At 38.6% G+C, this 23,476-nt stretch overlaps 1 protein-coding gene across 1 annotated transcript; it reads right to left on the reverse strand.

Annotated features, from left to right (window-relative positions):
• Positions 1-709: 709 nt before the first annotated feature.
• Positions 710-10,414, reverse strand: LOC137283479 (uncharacterized). The gene is made up of 3 exons (XM_067815004.1): positions 10,171-10,414; positions 8,398-8,442; positions 710-1,652 (listed from the first exon to the last, which is right to left on the reverse strand). The coding sequence occupies exon 3, from the start codon at positions 1,400-1,402 to the stop codon at positions 1,040-1,042; it is 363 nt and encodes a 120-aa protein (XP_067671105.1). The 5' UTR covers positions 1,403-1,652; positions 8,398-8,442; positions 10,171-10,414; the 3' UTR covers positions 710-1,039.
• Positions 10,415-23,476: the final 13,062 nt, after the last annotated feature.

Genomic DNA, 23,476 nt, shown 5'->3' on the forward strand with positions numbered 1-23,476 from the left:
CACGATTTGGTAACGAATGTGGAATGCAATCGCTGATCTGTCAGCTTTTCCGACTTACACATATAAATGCAACATGCTACATGTTGTCAGCTAGTGTCAAGGTGCCCAGGGAATGATCTACCCTGTTTGTGCCTCTCTGTACCCTGTTTGTGTCTCTCAACCAGTGTTTTCAATACTTTAATTTACCAGCAGACCCAATGAAAACAAAATAGACTACATTATACACAGTTTCACGCCGATTCAACAAACTCAAGCGAAGCCTATGGCGAAAAGAGGAGTTTTACTTTGTCAGACTGGTGTTGAGAGTCCCTCGCCACAGCGCTGAAATACCAGGAAGTGAAACTGTAAGTTATTTTAACATGACGGATCGTGTATTATTCCCGATACAATAACAACTGGGCAGGCGGTTATTTCGAACGCTGGTCTCGAGTTTGAAGCTGCCCAATGACAATCCGTTTCTCCCTGCGTAAGCAGATACGCGTAGACCCTAGTTTCCTCCCTTTGAGAAACAAAGGGTTATAGGTCGATTCAGTTCTGATTGACTACACATGCGGCAACAAGAAATGGAGACCCCACCTTTGAGGAAACGACACGGAAAATGTTTTCCCACGCAAACCGATCAAAAGCTAGTATTTTGTTGTTGAAATGAGCTTTCTTACACACATCCGAACTAACGTTACGTATGAAATAATATGAAAATCAAGCCAGGTGATATTTCCAAATCGACACCTTTATTTGCACTATACATCAGTTCCAAGCAAAACATTGCAATTTCGATTCAAACTTCCACGGTTCTTGCTATCACCCTCAAACCTCCCCTTCCCATCCTTCACACACATGCACGCACACACACTCTCACAATATCCGTGGTGTTCGCAGGAAATAATGAGGCGACAGGGGCCAGTTCCACTGGGGTATAAACTATCGGCATTTTTTATGCTTAACTCTGGGAAAGAGGCGTCAAGTGCACATAGCTGCCATTACATTACATGTTCATTGGACACACTTATACACGGGGAAGGAAGCATTTCATATAATCTCAGAGGATGTGTGAGATTTCTATTGAGAACCCCTCGTCGGCAGAATGTAGACGGTTGTAGTAGGTGTGGTTGGAGCTGTAGTTCGCTTTGTGGTTGTCGTTGTTATCTGTGCCGTAGTTGTAGGCATTGTGGTTGGTCTGGTCGTTGTAGCTGCAGTCGTGGGTGCAGGTGTAGTCGGCGTGGTGGTTGGAGGCATTGTGGTAGGTCTGGCCGTTGTAGCTGCAGTCGTGGGTGCAGGTGTTGTCGGTGTTGTGGTTGGAGGCATTGTGGTAGATCTGGTCGTCGTAGCTGCAGTCGAGCGTGTAGTTGAGGTAGCATGTGTTACAGAGCACCCTGGTAGTCGATGACAAAGTCGACAGCATATCCTCCGTTGCTTCTCTAAGAAGACCAAACGTGACAAACCCCAACGTCCATACAAACCTGGCGTTACTGTATGGAATCTGTAGTGAAAACCTGGTGTTCTGGGGTTCAGTGCCTGTAATCTCTGTCGTAGGTTGAAGAGGGACCGGTAAACCTGATGACCATAACTGGACATGCCATTCCTATAGAGTGCAGGTCTCTGCGAGAACAGTTGATAACATACGAGTAGCTGTCGCTGTTGTACTCTTTTCCCTGTGGAGAAATAAACACGCTGATCGAGAAAAAAGCTCACAAGTGCTATTTAGCAAAAATGGAGGATTATTTTCAAGCTCAGGGTGAACATGAGTATTCAACGTTGTCGCATTATCCTGGAGGTCAAATTATAACTATACTCTACAACCAGCAGTCCATTCAAGTCACATTCATGTCTCCAACTCAACTTTCTGCTCCGACTCTAACTGTATAGTTTAGATAGATCTGGTATTTAAGTTCAGTGTATAATTTACGTAGATCTGGTATTCAGTTTCATCGTTTGACTTACAGAGACCTGGTAGTCAACTTCATCGTATCATTTACTTAGATCTGCTATTCATCTTCACAGTATGATGTACTGAGATCTGGTTTATTTCTTCATTTTATAATTAGCCTAGATATGGTATTCAGCTTCGTTGTATGATTTAGATAGATCTGGTATTTAACCTCTTTGTTTGATTTACTTAGATGTATTTAACTTCGTTGTATGGTTTAGATAGATCTGGTATTTAACCTCTTTGTTTGATTTACTTAGATGTATTCAGCTTCGTTGTATGATTTAGATAGATCTGGTATTTAACCTCTTTGTTTGATTTACTTAGATGTATTTAACTTCGCTGTATGGTTTAGATAGATCTGGTATTTAACCTCTTTGTTTGATTTACTTAGATGTATTTAACTTCGTTGTATGGTTTAGATGGATCTGGTATTTAACCTCTTTGTTTGATTTACTTAGATGTATTTAACTTCGTTGTATGGTTTAGATAGATCTGGTATTTAACCTCTTTGTTTGATTTACTTAGATGTATTTAACTTCGTTGTATGATTTAGATGGATCTGGTATTTAACCTCTTTGTTTGATTTACTTAGATGTATTTAACTTCGTTGTATGGTTTAGATGGATCTGGTATTTAACCTCTTTGTTTGATTTACTTAGATGTATTTAACTTCGTTGTATGGTTTAGATAGATCTGGTATTTAACCTCTTTGTTTGATTTACTTAGATGTATTTAACTTCGTTGTATGGTTTAGATAGATCTGGTATTTAACCTCTTTGTTTGATTTACTTAGATGTATTTAACTTCGCTGTATGGTTTAGATGGATCTGGTATTTAACCTCTTTGTTTGATTTACTTAGATGTATTTAACTTCGTTGTATGGTTTAGATAGATCTGGTATTTAACCTCTTTGTTTGATTTACTTAGATGTATTTAACTTCGTTGTATGATTTAGATGGATCTGGTATTTAACCTCTTTGTTTGATTTACTTAGATGTATTTAACTTCGTTGTATGGTTTAGATGGATCTGGTATTTAACCTCTTTGTTTGATTTACTTAGATGTATTTAACTTCGTTGTATGATTTAGATGGATCTGGTATTTAACCTCTTTGTTTGATTTACTTAGATGTATTTAACTTCGTTGTATGCTTTAGATGGATCTGGTATTTAACCTCTTTGTTTGATTTACTTAGATGTATTTAACTTCGTTGTATGGTTTAGATGGATCTGGTATTTAACCTCTTTGTTTGATTTACTTAGATGTATTTAACTTCGTTGTATGATTTAGATGGATCTGGTATTTAACCTCTTTGTTTGATTTACTTAAATGTATTTAACTTCGTTGTATGGTTTAGATAGATCTGGTATTTAACCTCTTTGTTTGATTTACTTAGATGTATTTAACTTCGTTGTATGGTTTAGATAGATCTGGTATTCAACCTCTTTGTTTGATTTACTTAGATGTATTTAACTTCGTTGTATGGTTTAGATGGATCTGGTATTTAACCTCTTTGTTTGATTTACTTAGATGTATTTAACTTCGTTGTATGGTTTAGATAGATCTGGTATTTAACCTCTTTGTTTGATTTACTTAGATGTATTTAACTTCGTTGTATGATTTAGATAGATCTGGTATTTAACCTCTTTGTTTGATTTACTTAGATGTATTTAACTTCGTTGTATGATTTAGATGGATCTGGTATTTAACCTCTTTGTTTGATTTACTTAGATGTATTTAACTTCGTTGTATGGTTTAGATAGATCTGGTATTTAACCTCTTTGTTTGATTTACTTAGATGTATTTAACTTCGTTGTATGGTTTAGATAGATCTGGTATTTAACCTCTTTGTTTGATTTACTTAGATGTATTTAACTTCGTTGTATGATTTAGATAGATCTGGTATTTAACCTCTTTGTTTGATTTACTTAGATGTATTTAACTTCGTTGTATGGTTTAGATAGATCTGGTATTTAACCTCTTTGTTTGATTTACTTAGATGTATTTAACTTCGTTGTATGGTTTAGATAGATCTGGTATTTAACCTCTTTGTTTGATTTACTTAGATGTATTTAACTTCGTTGTATGATTTAGATAGATCTGGTATTTAACCTCTTTGTTTGATTTACTTAGATGTATTTAACTTCGTTGTATGGTTTAGATGGATCTGGTATTTAACCTCTTTGTTTGATTTACTTAGATGTATTTAACTTCGTTGTATGATTTAGATGGATCTGGTATTTAACCTCTTTGTTTGATTTACTTAAATGTGTTTAACTTCGTTGTATGGTTTAGATAGATCTGGTATTTAACCTCTTTGTTTGATTTACTTAGATGTATTTAACTTCGTTGTATGATTTAGATAGATCTGGTATTTAACCTCTTTGTTTGATTTACTTAGATGTATTTAACTTCGTTGTATGATTTGGATAGATCTGGTATTTAACCTCTTTGTTTGATTTACTTAGATGTATTTAACTTCGTTGTATGGTTTAGATAGATCTGGTATTTAACCTCTTTGTTTGATTTACTTAGATGTATTTAACTTCGTTGTATGGTTTAGATGGATCTGGTATTTAACCTCTTTGTTTGATTTACTTAGATGTATTTAACTTCGTTGTATGGTTTAGATAGATCTGGTATTTAACCTCTTTGTTTGATTTACTTAGATGTATTTAACTTCGTTGTATGGTTTAGATGGATCTGGTATTTAACCTCTTTGTTTGATTTACTTAGATGTATTTAACTTCGTTGTATGGTTTAGATAGATCTGGTATTTAACCTCTTTGTTTGATTTACTTAGATGTATTTAACTTCGTTGTATGGTTTAGATGGATCTGGTATTTAACCTCTTTGTTTGATTTACTTAGATGTATTTAACTTCGTTGTATGGTTTAGATAGATCTGGTATTTAACCTCTTTGTTTGATTTACTTAGATGTATTTAACTTCGTTGTATGGTTTAGATGGATCTGGTATTTAACCTCTTTGTTTGATTTACTTAGATGTATTTAACTTCGTTGTATGGTTTAGATAGATCTGGTATTTAACCTCTTTGTTTGATTTACTTAGATGTATTTAACTTCGTTGTATGATTTAGATAGATCTGGTATTTAACCTCTTTGTTTGATTTACTTAGATGTATTTAACTTCGTTGTATGATTTAGATGGATCTGGTATTTAACCTCTTTGTTTGATTTACTTAGATGTATTTAACTTCGTTGTATGGTTTAGATAGATCTGGTATTTAACCTCTTTGTTTGATTTACTTAGATGTATTTAACTTCGTTGTATGGTTTAGATGGATCTGGTATTTAACCTCTTTGTTTGATTTACTTAGATGTATTTAACTTCGTTGTATGATTTAGATAGATCTGGTATTTAACCTCTTTGTTTGATTTACTTAGATGTATTTAACTTCGTTGTATGGTTTAGATAGATCTGGTATTTAACCTCTTTGTTTGATTTACTTAGATGTATTTAACTTCGTTGTATGGTTTAGATAGATCTGGTATTTAACCTCTTTGTTTGATTTACTTAGATGTATTTAACTTCGTTGTATGATTTAGATAGATCTGGTATTTAACCTCTTTGTTTGATTTACTTAGATGTATTTAACTTCGTTGTATGGTTTAGATGGATCTGGTATTTAACCTCTTTGTTTGATTTACTTAGATGTATTTAACTTCGTTGTATGATTTAGATGGATCTGGTATTTAACCTCTTTGTTTGATTTACTTAGATGTATTTAACTTCGTTGTATGGTTTAGATAGATCTGGTATTTAACCTCTTTGTTTGATTTACTTAGATGTATTTAACTTCGTTGTATGATTTAGATAGATCTGGTATTTAACCTCTTTGTTTGATTTACTTAGATGTATTTAACTTCGTTGTATGATTTGGATAGATCTGGTATTTAACCTCTTTGTTTGATTTACTTAGATGTATTTAACTTCGTTGTATGGTTTAGATAGATCTGGTATTTAACCTCTTTGTTTGATTTACTTAGATGTATTTAACTTCGTTGTATGGTTTAGATAGATCTGGTATTTAACCTCTTTGTTTGATTTACTTAGATGTATTTAACTTCGTTGTATGGTTTAGATAGATCTGGTATTTAACCTCTTTGTTTGATTTACTTAGATGTATTTAACTTCGTTGTATGGTTTAGATGGATCTGGTATTTAACCTCTTTGTTTGATTTACTTAGATGTATTTAACTTCGTTGTATGGTTTAGATAGATCTGGTATTTAACCTCTTTGTTTGATTTACTTAGATGTATTTAACTTCGTTGTATGGTTTAGATGGATCTGGTATTCAACCTCTTTGTTTGATTTACTTAGATGTATTTAACTTCGTTGTATGGTTTAGATGGATCTGGTATTTAACCTCTTTGTTTGATTTACTTAGATGTATTTAACTTCGCTGTATGGTTTAGATAGATCTGGTATTTAACCTCTTTGTTTGATTTACTTAGATGTATTTAACTTCGTTGTATGGTTTAGATGGATCTGGTATTCAACCTCTTTGTTTGATTTACTTAGATGTATTTAACTTCGTTGTATGGTTTAGATGGATCTGGTATTTAACCTCTTTGTTTGATTTACTTAGATGTATTTAACTTCGCTGTATGGTTTAGATAGATCTGGTATTTAAACTCTTTGTTTGATTTACTTAGATGTATTTAACTTCGTTGTATGGTTTAGATACATCTGGTATTTAACCTCTTTGTTTGATTTACTTAGATGTATTTAACTTCGTTGTATGGTTTAGATAGATCTGGTATTTAACCTCTTTGTTTGATTTACTTAGATGTATTTAACTTCGTTGTATGGTTTAGATAGATCTGGTATTTAACCTCTTTGTTTGATTTACTTAGATGTATTTAACTTCGTTGTATGGTTTAGATGGATCTGGTATTTAACCTCTTTGTTTGATTTACTTAGATGTATTTAACTTCGTTGTATGGTTTAGATAGATCTGGTATTTAACCTCTTTGTTTGATTTACTTAGATGTATTTAACTTCGTTGTATGGTTTAGATGGATCTGGTATTCAACCTCTTTGTTTGATTTACTTAGATGTATTTAACTTCGTTGTATGGTTTAGATGGATCTGGTATTTAACCTCTTTGTTTGATTTACTTAGATGTATTTAACTTCGCTGTATGGTTTAGATAGATCTGGTATTTAACCTCTTTGTTTGATTTACTTAGATGTATTTAACTTCGTTGTATGGTTTAGATGGATCTGGTATTCAACCTCTTTGTTTGATTTACTTAGATGTATTTAACTTCGTTGTATGGTTTAGATGGATCTGGTATTTAACCTCTTTGTTTGATTTACTTAGATGTATTTAACTTCGCTGTATGGTTTAGATAGATCTGGTATTTAAACTCTTTGTTTGATTTACTTAGATGTATTTAACTTCGTTGTATGGTTTAGATAGATCTGGTATTTAACCTCTTTGTTTGATTTACTTAGATGTATTTAACTTCGTTGTATGGTTTAGATAGATCTGGTATTAAACCTCTTTGTTTGATTTACTTAGATGTATTTAACTTCGTTGTATGGTTTAGATAGATCTGGTATTTAACCTCTTTGTTTGATTTACTTAGATGTATTTAACTTCGTTGTATGGTTTAGATAGATCTGGTATTAAACCTCTTTGTTTGATTTACTTAGATGTATTTAACTTCGTTGTATGGTTTAGATAGATCTGGTATTTAACCTCTTTGTTTGATTTACTTAGATGTATTTAACTTCGTTGTATGGTTTAAATAGATCTGGTATTTAACCTCTTTGTTTGATTTACTTAGATGTATTTAACTTCGTTGTATGGTTTAGATAGATCTGGTATTTAACCTCTTTGTTTGATTTACTTAGATGTATTTAACTTCGTTGTATGGTTTAGATAGATCTGGTATTTAACCTCTTTGTTTGATTTACTTAGATGTATTTAACTTCGTTGTATGATTTAGATAGATCTGGTATTTAACCTCTTTGTTTGATTTACTTAGATGTATTTAACTTCGTTGTATGGTTTAGATAGATCTGGTATTTAACCTCTTTGTTTGATTTACTTAGGTGTATTTAACTTCGCTGTATGGTTTAGATAGATCTGGTGTTTAACCTCTTTGTTTGATTTACTTAGATGTATTTAACTTCGTTGTATGGTTTAGATGGATGACATTTACTTTCGTACAGGTCGCAACGTTGCGAATGTGTAGGGATCGCTACCCACTTTCTGCGAAACCAAACATCTCGCAAATGAAGCATGCAAGTAAATAACGAGCATGTTAACGATGTAAAATGTACATCGAACCCCCGCTCTATGCATAAATCAAAAAGTTGTCATCCGTTAAGGTGTAAGTTTCATTTTTTACTTTTAGACTGCCGACCATACAGTTTAAAAACATCTCGTCTATGAATACAACGGATAGGTACATATATGGTGCGTCTACTCACAGAAACTTCGCCTAGACCAGGTTGCGTTGCCCGGAGTTAGGATAACTGTCAATAAAACGGGGTTTGAATTAGTCATACATGACACACCTTGCTCAGAGCTTCCAGCCCTAAGATCACCACAATAGCTGGAACAGTGCTGAGTGCGACATAAAACTAGACTCACTCATTCCAACCCAAGAGTACACAAAAGCCATGCCTGGTCTGAATCCAACGTATAATAGTAAATTCATTTCCCAGAAAATGATGTAATCAAACCTATTTGTACCATTTTTAACGGATTTTAATTCATCTGAAGCCAATTTGGCGCGAGCTTTATCAGTTTTGGTTTCGTCGTGAGGGTGAGTGAGTGAGTGAGTGAGTTTAGGTTTACGCAACTTTTAGCAGTTTTCCAGCAATATCACGAGACCAGAAATGTCTTCACACGTTGTATTCCTGTGAGGAATCGAACCCGTGTCCTCGGCGTGACAAGTGAACGCTTTAGCCACTAGGCTACTCCTCAGCCCCTTTGCTGTGAGAGCATGACATGAGTAATAAAAGCGAGAATATCAGCTAACCTGGCAGGTATGCTTCTTTTTGACAAACTGATGCCGCTTTAAGCAGGATTAACACCCAAGATGCCAGGATCGGTTTAGAATTGTCTTTGACTGAGTGAGTGAGTGAGTATATGTTTACTCCCAACTCAACACTTTTCCAACGGTCTGTAAATAATCGAATCTGGACTAGACAAGCAAGTGATCAACATCATGAGCATCGATCGACGAAATTGGGAGCCGAAGATATGTGTCAGCCAAGTCAGCGAGCCTGACCACCCGATCCCGTTAGTCGTCTCTTACGACAATAACTGACATGTCATCGGTTGCCAATTGTGCAGATCGATGGTCATGTTGTTGGTCACTGGATTGTCTGGTCCAGACTCGATTATTCACAGACCGCCGTCATATAGCTGAAGTGCGACATAAAACTGAACTCACTTACTCACTCACCCACTCACGTATCTGTGATGCGATGACCTGGATCAATCACAAGTCCCACCCTTACAAAACGATTCTGTAATCGACCTTTCCGAAAAGCATGGGTTGCTGAACACCAGCATAAGTCCGATGTCCGCAAGTGCTGTTGAGATACATGCCTTCGTTCTTTAAGCCTGTGTAGTAAGGACATATGGTTCGATCCTAAACATGTGTTGGTCGGAGACTTTATTTGAATATGCAAAACGTCTTGTCCCTTAAGATTACAATAAATGTTGTTTAATCAAAGATTTTCAGGGAAAACATATTTTAAAGTAAACGAATCTAGCCCGCGATGAAATAAGCAAAGAATATTCACGTTTACAGTTCAAGATATGAATGTCAGTTCCATAGTTTCTGTGAATGTGATTTGAAATAATATTTATTTCTTTAAATATTCAAGTAATAAGTCATTTTTCAGCTTCATACTCCCTGTAAACGACAAACCAACCAACCAATCTTTAGTGTGCAGTTTGCTCGAGCCGTGAAGATACGGGTTAGATTTCATCTTCAGCAACCCATGTTCGTTGTGAAAGTCGACAAATGGGATCGGGTGGTCAGGCTCAATAACTTGATTGTCACATGTCATCGTATGCTCATGATGTTGATCACTGGGTTGTTAGGACCAGACTCGATTATTTACAGACCACCGTTATATTACTTGATGTTGATGAGTGCGGCATTAGAAAACAAACCAGCGAAAGGGTTGTTCATTAGAGTATGTTTTGAGGATTGCATACTGCCGACGATATAAACTCCAACTTACCCAGAGCCACGAGGATGACCACTGCTGTCTTCATGCTGTGGATATCAGTAGTTCGCTGGAATCGACGAGACTATATTTTGTGCATACCGGTCTCTTTATACAAGCTCCCACACCCGGACCTGCACAGTGCTTCCTGGGCGGAGAGAATAATGTTGCACGGTGTTTGCGGGAAGTGACCGCATGAGTCATATGTTCTTAGTTAATGTATTGTTATGTTATTGTAACACAATACAATTTAATGATTACGGATTGTCATTGCTCTTGGTATTGTTGTTCAAGTAAGTCCCGCCCACCTTGACGTCACATATCACGACCTTGACTTCCCCACTTGGTGACACCCACCGGTCAGTGTCACTAGCGATATACTGTGTATTTATTTGTTGTAATGTTGTAACAGGCAGAATGTGTCGCCTGCAGCGTCGTGTGCAAAATCTTGTAGTGGAAGAAATGCATGCAGTACAGCAGCATACAATATGAGGTGATGTCAGCAGTTTTTGGCATGCGGTGTGAGAACTGTAGAGGTGGTAAACAAGACACTTTATGGCTGGTATAGTCCTGCCTAGTTTACATCCAGGGACAGCAGCACACAGTCCGCTTGACCTCCACACCACCGCTAAATGTTTGAGACGGAGCTGCACCCATTATATCAAGGATGGCCTCCTCATCCCATCCAAATATCCCAGTCTGACCTCGACACGGTCTGCATGTATCCCAAATAGATCTAAATGCCACCTCAATATACCGCAGCTTAACCCCAAAATCACCGCCATATACCCCAGCTCAAGCTCCACACCGCCTTCCTATACCCCAACTTGAGTTCCACACAACCTACATACACCCCCAGCTTGACATCCACACCACCGCCATATACCCCAGCTTGACCTCTACACCACCTCCATGTACCCCAGCTTGAGCTTCACACAACCTACATATACCTAGTTTGAACTCCACACTACCTCCATATACCCCGTTTGACCTCTACACCACCTCCATACACTGTAGCTTGATCTCTACACCACCTCCACATACCTAGCTTGAACTCCACACCACCCATATATACTCCACACCATTTCATATGACAATCATTGGTAGCTGCGGACGCAGGGTGTTTTAGAATTACAATAACATTAATAACAATAATGTTATGTCGAGGTGTGTTTCAGAACTGATCCACGGTGAGACTGTATATCAGTTTATGAAACTTGTGAAAGTCTTTGTTCAAGAGTTTAGAGATCACAACTGGGATACAACAGGACCGACAAGCTACAATGCATCCTTCCGACCTAGTTGTCGTAATTGTGACACATTGTAATTCATTTCCAATTGTGTCATAATTGGGTGAAGTAGTCTCATTGTCTGGTATAAGATACACTGGCTATGACGACGTTCCCATGGTATACTTTCTATATATATTTATTAAAATCAGTAGGTACAAATATACAAGACCCGTGAAGGTCCCGGGGTAGAATAGGCCTTCAGCAGCCCATGCTTGCCATTAAAGGCGACTATACCTGTCGTAAGAGGCGACTAACGGGATCGCGTGGTCAGGCTAGCTGACTTAGTTGACACATGTCATCAGTTCATAATTGCGCAGATCGATGCGCATGCTGTTGATCACTGGATTGTCTGGGCTAGACTCGATTATTTACAGACCGTCGCCATATAGCTGGAATATTGCTAAGTGCGACGTAAAACTAAACTCACTCACTCACTCATTCACAAATATACAAAACATAATGCAACAGAACTAGTGCACGGTAGGACGGTTCATATGGGTAGACGTTTTACATACTGGAACTTTCATTCAATATTACGCTGGGAGTATATGCAGTAGCGGTGACCATTTTCTATCAAGTTGTAATATTGTTTTATTCATATTGGCAATAAACTTTGCGTTTTTCAAAATATCCCCCAATATTTTAGAAATGTATCCAGTCATAACTTGTTCCTTTGTAATAATTGATACATGAATGAATTTTTACCAGCTAGAAGTATATGGTTCTATAGGTCAGTATTATTTCCGCTAATAAAGATTGTATATTTTGTCAGAGTAACATGCTCTTCTGTATTACTCTTTCAGTTTCAACCAGGATGGTTTTACACATTCATATTCCCAATAGACATGTATCAATTTTTCCGAAATTAATTTACAGAATTTTCAAAGTTCATCATCAACTAAAGTGAATCAATATATTATCTTTTGTACATCATTTTATATTTTTTTGAAAATATGTCCTCATTTGAATGGCAATATCAAAGGTAAGTTGCCATTTTTCACATATAAACTTTTTTCCAGCGTATACTTTGATACCTTTACAACAGGAAGGTGTAAGGTTGCCACTTTGAATTAACGAAACTCTACATGAAAACTTTTCACCTGATGATATGCAGGCTAACTTCAAAATAAAGAAACTCACTCCGAATGCTAGAATAGGAAGACGTAGCGGTGCCACTTTGAAATAAGGAAACTCCTTAAGAATGCTCTTTTTCTTTAGAATAGAAGGCCTAAAGATGCCACTTTGAAATAAAGAAACTCCCTACCAATACTCTTTACCTGAATAGGAAGGCGAAATAACGAACCTCCTCGGCCGACAAATACTAAAGTCTTGTTATCTGTGAAATCTCCGTATAATTGGTTTAAGACGAGGTCTAATCCAATCGGAATCAGATAACTGGTCTGATATTCACGTTATACTGTGCCATGGTGTCTCAGTTGCCTAGCCGGCATTCGTCCAGACTCGAACAATCAGGAACATTAACCCGTTCATACACGTCACTTGACGCCAGACCCCACCGTGGAATAATGGCTTCACACGTGTAAATGTAACGTTTCAAATATGAGTGAAGTGAGTGAGCATGGTTTTACACCGCTCACGGTGGCGACAGCAGAAATAGGATTCACGGGTTGAGTGGGTTCGAACCCGAGTCTCCGGCGGGCGAACTCTTTAACCACAAGGTTAACTCGACACTGATTCAGCTGTGTAAGATTTCCCGACATTCCATTCGTGATAATTTACACTTACTAATGGATATTTGCAAGAATTACTTATTTTTAATTAGTCAATCAAGGATACATTTCTGTATTTCAGATATGATCATGTTCCTAATATTTGTTTTGTTGGTCATGCTTTCCACTAGCAATGTGGTGTGGATTAAGACATTCACCATTAAGTTATTTGTAATACATTTCCTTTGGTTTTTAACCCATGAGTATCCAGGTTAGAATTGTTCATCAACAAACATTCGAGACTTGACCAGAGCATCCAGTGACTCTGGATCTAGGTGGTTTGAATACGATGCTATGCTTCAACCACGTCAGCAAGCCTGACCACCGTCAATTGCGTCTTACAAGTATGGTTACCCGGATGCTTACTGGTTAATAATCAGGAAGTGTTGTGGATGTTTTTTACCCCAAGTTTTATCTACCTTTCAACATCCGTGAAGATCCGGGATAAAACTAGTCTTCAGTAACCCATGCTTGTCGTAAGAGGCGACATACGGGATCGCTGGAATATTGTTGAGTGTGTCGTAAAACTAAACTCTTTCACTCACACTCCACCTACCAACATTCAAGAAGTTGACTTCATCACCAAAATCTGATATTTGTACTAATTTAGCGAAACACTCATGCTATGCGCTTAATACTAACACTAATTTAATAAAATACAAATTAATAATATTAATTTGTACTTAGTGCCTGATTCTGTGGAAACCTTTTGTACGTGAAGGCCTGACGCCTAAGATCCTGAACTAGACACTTAATTTGGCTTACGTGACCAAAGCATGTTCCTGACACCTACTCAGGGCTGATACATCCAGCCAGGAGGATGTAGAGGCTGTTGGCGTGCTCACCTTATTAGTCACCGACGTAACATCTCAGAATCTAGGATGCAGCTATCACGAATACTGAGAACGAGGAGAAGACTCAGCAGTAACATGGCCCTGCATCCTGTTGCCATGTCAGCCTGATGTGCTATATATACTGACCAGCAAAAGAAACGCAAGTTTCGAAAAAATGAAATCTCCTAAAAGTAAGCGTTCATGTTTACGTTTTCTGTTTAAAAACTTAACAACAACACCAACAAAAAATGAGTTGAATTTCTTTTGCTGTTCAGAATATTAAATCCTTCAGATTTGGGGCTTTGAGGTGTTCACGGCATGCCGAGGTCTCGGGTTCGATTCCCACATTTCTGTTGTTCCCCAACTAAAAGCGTCGTAAGCCTAATCTCATTCCGTCCTTTTGTTTGAAGCATCCCGGATTATCCTGTCTGTCACATCTCCGTCATAATTTAATAAATATCTTAGATTATGTTTCTGCTGCAGCTTTCTGTGAAAACGATGAAAAACCACGGCTTTACAATGTTTTAACCAACTAAATTACTCTGCGTTCGATATATGTTGGAAACCTGGAATATTGATTATGAACAATTGGTTCAGTGAGTATTGAGAAGTTTTGTATCATCAATTTTGCCGCAGATCTCGAGGTTCGAACGTACTGCAAAATGTTCTTATTTATAAGATGGAGACGTGTAACACTCAGACCCTCCTATCTATGAGATTTAAAAGCGTTGAATGAGATAATAATGATGGCACTTTTGTAGCATAACATCCGTTTTGCAGTCTAATGCGTTCTCTATACGAACAAAATGAGGTACCATAGGATTTGACAGAGGTCGTAAGAGGAGTACGTGGGCATCCCCTATGCAAAACCCGGTAGAATACAACTGAATAACTTCGGCTGTATCCGTCAGAAACCGATCGTAGTCGAGTGACAACACCATTTCCGGTAAACACAGCGTGCGACAAATGGCGGACAAATACAAAATAAGTGGCGAGGTGAGTCATTTCATTTGTATATTCGGGATTGACACTGTTTTATCGGAGACTTCAATGTGTAAAAATGCTCTGTTACGTCTTGATTCCCGTCTTGAAAATGAAAAGTTAACTGGAAATCATGCCGCAAAAGAACAAGCTGTGAATCCGACAGACAACAAAGAATCTAATTTACGGTTGCATTCTAAAGTTTTCAAAGACCACAAAAAACAAAAACAACAACAACAACATAAAAAAAAAATAAAAAAAATATGGTATAGCAGACCATACAAACTATGACAGCCAGTAGAATATAATAATTATAGTGTACAATGCAATAAAGATCCGTGGTAGGTAACGGAATGAATATTCAGCTCAGTAAACGGTGCTCGTCGTAAGAGGCGACTAAAGGGATCGGGTGGTGAGGTTCGATGACTTGCTTGACACAAACCTGTCATGTCAATGAACAGAAGGATGCTCATGATGTTGATCACTGGATTGTCTGGTTCAGATTCGATTGTTTACAGACCGCCGTCTAATAGCTTGAATATTGATTAGTGCGACGTTAAACAAAAACCATTACCAATCGGACAGTGAGGGTTCAATTCCTCATATGGGTACAGTGTGTGAAGACCATCTCTGGTGTCCCCCGTCGTGATATTGCTGGAATATTGCTAAAAAAGGGAGAAAAAAACCCAGTGTAAACGTACATTCGCGTCATATGTTATTGTATTAAACACACATACACACATACAAAGAAGAGCATTTATAGGAGAGATTTTTCAGAGTGAGTGAGTGAGTTTAGTTTTACGCCGCACTCACCAATATTCCAGCTATATGGCAGCGGTCTGTAAATAATCAAGTCTGGACCAGACAATCCCGTGATCAACAACATGAGCATCGATCTGCGCAATTGGGAACCGATGACATGTGTCAACCAAGTCAGCGAGCCTTACCGCCCAATCCCGTTAGTCGCCTCTTACGACAAGCAAAGTCGCCTTTTATGGCAAGCATGGGTTACTGAAGGCCTATTCTACCCCGGGACCTTCACGAATAATTTGTTCAGAGCCATTTAGAGATAGCATTAGGTTTGCCTTTTAAGAGGTCACGGATGGCTCAATATACCATTCCGAGTTAATGCTCATGGCGGTTTGGCCAAACTGCCGATGGTTAATGTTACCGTCAATGATTTAGGTCTAATGCTGTTGCTATATAGTACCGTAAATGATTAAACCTAGGTCAACCTCTAATACCGTAGGCATCATGTGGACACAACCTGTTATGCGATTTACTTCCTTCTTAGTTAAAATCTCCAAAGTCATCTCACAATATATGCCCACCGGACTTGGAGGCCATAGCACGGACGGAACAGCGGTGAACACGTTAATTCTAAACGTGATAAACGTTACGTCATCATACAACGTTACATGGCATTAAGTAAATATTTAATGCGACTGTGAAAATAGTTTTTCACTTTAAAGGCACAATGACATATATTTTCTATAACATTTTAGCCTTTACATTGGAAGCTGTCAAAACCAGCATCTGTCCAATCCATTACTTTGTGAACACCGGCATAAAATCTCAGTCCCGTCTGTGGTTTGTACAATTATATCATCAGCTCTATAATCCGGCACATTGTCTAAAGTAAATTATTTCTTCAGTCCCGATGAGTGCCGGTTTAGAAAGCTTCCATGTTGATGCAATAGAAGACTTATTATCCCTTACGACTTGCCAGAAATCGAAACTTTCAGGCGATCAGCTCCCAAACAGGGAACTCTCGGCATATATGAAACGTACATGGGAAAACTGTCGCGAGCTGTCTTGTCGCTCTTTACCGAACCGGTTTCAGTCACAAGTTGTAGGATATTCTAAAGAACGAATAAACACACATTTTTTTTATTCTTTTAACCATTACATATGTAAGCCTTGTGGTTAGTCTTAAGCAGAACACCATTCTTTTTCTTAAAATATGCGTGGTTAATTAATACCACACAGGTATACCTCACATTACGTCACGGAGGCGCGAGCCTCTTCTATTGGTTCAAACTTTGTTCGCGGAAGGGAATTGTGCACTGTTGTCAAAAAGATCGATTTAAGGTAACTAAATATCGAAATGAGTAGTTTTACTGACGCGGTTTCATTTATAAAAATGTCAATAAATGATTTATGTATTTGTAACCCCTTAGAGTGTATATGATCTTTAAAGAGCGTTCCAAGGGACATAACTCTATGGGGTTCGCTTGAAATAACGTTCGGTCGATAGAGGGCGTGAAGGTACAAGAGTAGATTTTATGCAACGTAGCATTAATTCATTCGAACTTACGTATTTTTGTTTAATGAATTGTAAAAAAGCTTCACTTAGGGCTGTTAGTTAGTATTATTGAGAGAAGTGCATTATTTATTTTCGTGTGTGGTGTGATACAGTGCCTTTAAATTATATCCTCTGGGAACCAGCCAGACATGTTGTTGGTAATGAGTCACATCCTTCACGTTTGCTAACTCAACTCATCTTGGTTGGTTGGTTGTTGTTTAACGCAGCACCCAACAGTATTCCAGCTATATGCCAGTGGTCTGTTAATAATCGAGTCTGGAGCAGACAACCCAGTGATCAATAGCATGAGCATCGGTCGACGCACGTGGGATCCGATGACATGTGTCAACCGAATCATCGCACCTGACAACCCGATCCCGTAAACCTTCTCTTCTGACAAACATGAATTATGAAAAGCCAATTCAAACCAGGCTCTTCATGGGTCATTTAGGTCATTAGATCTTGACCTGCACGTTACTCGCACCCACCACCAGGAGGACATGATAGATGATGATGGTGATGATGATGATGATGATGATGATGATGATAAAATGTGACGACTGATATATGTGCACGTGACGGCTTGGCGAGGACAGCATGTAAATGATGCAGTAGGGCTGTGACAGGTAATCCGGATACTCGGGACAGGTACATAATGGGTCGGGCCTGTGTACCCGTCTCAGTACATGGGCCCCTTATGAATGTGTGACTAATATATTAAAGAATGTGCTATCCTATTCTTTCATGTGTTTGAGGATTTAGACATGATTTACTGTCACATGTTTTTAATTTGACGCATGGTAAATATATTGAAAACTAGGAATTTTAACACGCTAGTCGAAGAATTTATTGCCATTTCTTACAAATTAGACGTCAGGAATTAGCATAACGGGTATCTGAGTAGGGTAGGGTAATCGGGGACGTGGTACACCGGTAGAAAATTTGGACCCGTCACAGTCATAATCTGTTTAGTCTGGTCTGTCTCTGTTAAACAAACAACCGTTTAAAAGGTACATAACTCAGAGTGATATATTACCATAGTTTAATACTTGAGGGCAGTGTGCAAAATATTTTCCTGGCTAGTCTGGCTAGCTATGCTACTATCACACAATATAATTCACTTGTGTGCAATGCAGTGAAGACAACGGTTTTATCATAAAGATGCTGATATGATGAACATTTAATCAGACCTTAATCTTGCATTATTTAAAGGTGTGATATAACTGAACAAGCTGGAAAAAGTGATACATTTACAAATTGACCACATGCAAATGACTGGAAATTTACTGGCTCGACAATATTTTTAGTACACACGGGCTACCGGGCCAGAACTATTTCGTACTCTGCTTTAGAGCTCTGCTAGTTTTTAGATGGACGTGTTTGACACCTGTAATGGGTTTCACTCGTTGTATCCATATGGGGAATCGAACCAAGGCGAGCGGACGCTTTAACTAAAAGGCTACTACAACGAAAGATTATTTAATCAGCAACAAACGCCATTACTTGCCAATTTTAACTCTTATCCCTGTTCTTGCACACGCACACATACTCACTCACGAAACCACAAGCTCAAGCACTCACGCACGCCAACACGCACGCACGCACGAACATACACTTCCATCTTGATGCATGTACGGACACGTTCGCATGGACTTCAGTGGAGGGCTCACCCGTCCCCCTTTATCACGAGTACTAGACGTCTTTGTCGTTGACAAGTTATGTATACAATGTGTGAAGCCCATTTCTGCTGTCCCCTGCCGTGATATTGCTGAAATATTGCTAAAAACGGTGTAAAGCCGAACTCACTCACTATAAACTTGATGGGAGTAGTTGATGGGTGAGCTCAGTTTTAGCAATATTACAACAATATCACGGCGAGGGACACTAGAAATGATATTCACACATTGTCCCCATGTGGGGAATCGAACCCGGGTTTTCGGTGTGCCGAGAGAACGCTTTTACCACTGGGCTACCTCATCTCCCCCATATTTGCGATGGGAGTACTCTATAACGACTAACAACAATGATACGTGATTTCATAGCATTTATACTTTCATACACATACACATGCACACGCGCGCACAGGCGCCTGGACGCGCGCACTCATAGACGCCTGCACGAACATACATGCATATATATGTTATATGTATGCACTCTGGTGGAAACGGACACAACTGTCCCCATTTAACAAGAATGCTGGGAATTATATTCGTTTACGAGCTGCAAAATGGATGGATAAATAAAGAATTACTTTACGTTGTTGCTGAACGATTCGAACACCCGACAGTTGATTTTTCACAATCACTCAAGGGAAGCAACTCTACACTGCATGTACGACGCGTTTGACAACGGGTCCAAAAATGCGACCTCGTAATATCTCAAACAGGTCAAAATTATATATTACATATATGCTGCTGCAGAGCATATGTCAGTTTCTTTGCTTGGAAGATGAATAGCATTCCCCAGCAACGCGGATGCTGCCGCACATTACATAATTTGCAGCACAAGGGTCTGCAGTGTGTGAGGTCGATAACTGGTTGTGGGGCCTCATCGTGTTGAAGAGGTCGTAAAAGAGTTCTTTGACGAAGGAATGAACTCGAACAAAACTGGCAAGTAGTACGTGTGTGACACAGTCCAAACACTTTTACAAATATTTACGTTGATCACCACATGCTTGATAACGGTGGTAGTACCAACACCGGAGCGCACACACTGGAATGAAAAAAGTTGACAATGAGTTGCCTTCATCCTTATAACTTCTAAAATGCTTCTGAAAGAAGAGACCCGTGAAGGTCCCGGGGTAGAACAGGCCTTCATCAACCCATGCTTGTCATGAAAGGCGACTGTGCTTGTCGTAAGAGGTGACTAACGGGATGTGGTGGTCAGACTCGCTGACTTGGTCGACACATGTCATTGGTTCCCAATTGCGCAGATCGATGCTCATGTTGTTGATCACTGGATTGTCTGGTCCAGACTTGATTGTTTACAGACCGCCTCCATATAGCTGAAATAGTGCTGAGTGTGGCGTAAAACTAAACTCACTCACTCACTCACTGAAAGAAGAAATGGTTCAACCTGTAACTGAAGGCTTTAGGGTTTCTGAATGGATTTGGGTAGTTGGTAGAATTGCAACTGTTCGTGTTTCAGCTTTATTGCTTTGTTTGAGAGAATCACTGTTAAACGTGGAAGCTACTGTCGGGGGAGGGGAGCACTGCCTCACACATCCAACTGTGACATTCCTGCCTTCACCAGATCCACACCCAAGTCACCGTTAGACCTGTCTGGGTCATAGTTCATGCGCTAGTAATTACTATGCAGTGTTAGTTGTTCAACACAGAAGTCCAACCTTGTATCGCACGATGCTGGGAAACAGTTCTTGGTAGTATCGCAGTGTTCTATCCGTATCCGGCAAACAGTTCTTGGTAGTATCGCAGTGTTCTATCCGTATCCGGCAAACAGTTCTTGGTAGTATCGCAGTGTTCTATCCGTATCCGGCAAACAGTTCTTGGTAGTATCGCAGTGTTCTATCCGTATCCGGCAAACAGTTCTTGGTAGTATCGCAGTGTTCTATCCGTATCCGGCAAACAGTTCTTGGTAGTATCGCAGTGTTCTATCCGTATCCGGCAAACAGTTCTTGGTAGTATCGCAGTGTTCTATCCGTATCCAGCAAACAGTTCTTGGTAGTATCGCAGTGTTCTATCCGTATCCGGCAAACAGTTCTTGGTAGTATCGCAGTGTTCTATCCGTATCCGGCAAACAGTTCTTGGTAGTATCGCAGTGTTCTATCCGTATCCGGCAAACAGTTCTTGGTAGTATCGCAGTGTTCTATCCGTATCCGGCAAACAGTTCTTGGTAGTATCGCAGTGTTCTATCCGTATCCGGCAAACAGTTCTTGGTAGTATCGCAGTGTTCTATCCGTATCCGGCAAACAGTTCTTGGTAGTATCGCAGTGTTCTATCCGTATCCGGCAAACAGTTCTTCCAGTATCAGAGTGTTCTCTCCGTATCCGGCAAACAGTTCTTGGTAGTATCGCAGTGTTCTCTCCGTAACCTGCAAACAGTTTCTAGAGTATCGAGGCGTTCTCTCCGTAACCTGCAAACAGTTTCTAGAGTATCGAGGCGTTCTCTCCGTAACCTGCAAACAGTTTCTAGAGTATCGAGGCGTTCTCTCCGTAACCTGCAAACAGTTTCTAGAGTATCGAGGCGTTCTCTCTGTAACCTGCAAACAGTTTCTAGAGTATCGAGACGTTCTCTTCGTAACCGACAAAACACGAAAACAAAAGATTCCCAGACGAGCAAAGTACTTTATATTCAAAAGCGTCCCATTTCATACTCACACAAATCTATTGACGGGAAGTTCTATTCATTGCATCGCTCATATTAAAAGTAAGTATTACAAAATGCACAACGATTCATTAAAATACAAACTAACACGCATATTATGATTTACAAACAGCAACAGAACACCTAAAGCATTAAGAGAATGATACATGTATATATGACCGGTAGTAAGAATGAAACTACAGGATACTGTTACACGTATACACAGGCACGATATCACTTTCATTTCTAATCTCGGGTCCATACAATTATGATACATTACATACTTTACATGACCAAATACAGCTGGCAATGTTCCATGCCAACAGCGCTTGTGTACAAAAGTCGGGTTAACCGTTATGCATTCGACTGTAATTGGCAAGCCGGGCTCAACGCTGTATTGAATAGCAGCTCAGCTATATCAACGTATGTATACTTGATGCGGGAGAAAATCCGGCTTGATCCGGTGTGGCATGAGTGAGTGAGTATAGTTTTGAACCGTTTTTGACAATATTCCAGCAATATTTCGGCGGGGGAGAACAGAAATGGGCTTCATACAATATACCCACGTGGAGAAGGTATCGCATGAACGAACCATTGTAAATACAATCAGGGAAAGCCAGGTTCGAACCTTTGACTATCAGTGCGATAATTCATTTTATTTTGCAACTTCGAACAGGAATTCACAATACCAGGCGTCAGGTTAATAGTCGAGGCGGTGTATACGTTTTTCACCGTTACATGAACATGGGTATGATGCAAAGAAACAATGTCACATAACAGGAGCAAACCTTGGACTCGAACCCACTCCCAGTGGATCCTGTCAGGCAAGGGAAATAACTCTCATCATCCAAATGCGGCAACTCAGGATGCGTGACCATCTCACTTGATGCTTCTTCTGCTGTGTGGAACTATAGCTAGTTACGCTGCTTAGTGCAACAATTCAAATTGTGCTGAAGAAAGAAAACACCATATCTCAAATATACATGTGCTGTCAAGCAGACAAACATGATGCTATGGCGAAGCAGCATTCTTACAAGATCTGCTCACTTACAGCGGCTACACAACATTTAAATAAATGTACTCGTTGGGTGTACGCATGTTTACCGATGCTTATGCCTGAGGTCCACGTATGGCCAAGTTCCTCTATTCCATGTGTATAATTCATGATAATACATGTGTGAAATGCTATCAATGCAAATTCCTATGTAGGTGGACCTTTTCAGGACATCCACATGAACTGACTTGATCTGATTGAGAGTATGCAATGCTGTCGATTGGCATCGTTTACGTCGACCGTATTCTAACAATTGGTAGTACGCAAGTCAACCTATTGTAACACTAGGTAGCATGTAAGTCAACCCATGTAACAATTGGTAGCATGTAAGTCAACCCATGTAACAATTGGTAGCGTATAAGTCAACCTATTGTATCAATTGGTAGCATGTACGTCAACCTATTGTGACAATTAAAGCATGTAGGACAAGTTAATGTAACAGTAGGTAGCATGTACGTCAACCTGTGTAACAACTGGTAGCGTGTAAGTCAAACTATTGTAACAGTTGGTAGCATGCACGTAAACGTATTGCAACAACTGGTAGCACGTAAGTCAACGTATTGCAACAACTGGTAGCACGTAAGTCAACGTGTTGTAACTACTGGCAGCACGTAAGTCAACGTGTTGTAACAACTGGTAGCACATAAGTCAACGTGTTTTAACTACTGGCAGCACGTAAGTCAACGTATTGCAACAACTGGTAGCATGTAAGTCAACGTGTTGTAACTACTGGTAGCACGTAAGTCAACGTGTTGTAACTACTGGCAGCACGTAAGTCAACGTATCGCAACAACTGGTAGCACG

This window comes from Haliotis asinina, chromosome 1, assembly GCF_037392515.1.
Source record: "Haliotis asinina isolate JCU_RB_2024 chromosome 1, JCU_Hal_asi_v2, whole genome shotgun sequence".
Lineage (NCBI taxonomy): Eukaryota > Metazoa > Mollusca > Gastropoda > Lepetellida > Haliotidae > Haliotis > Haliotis asinina.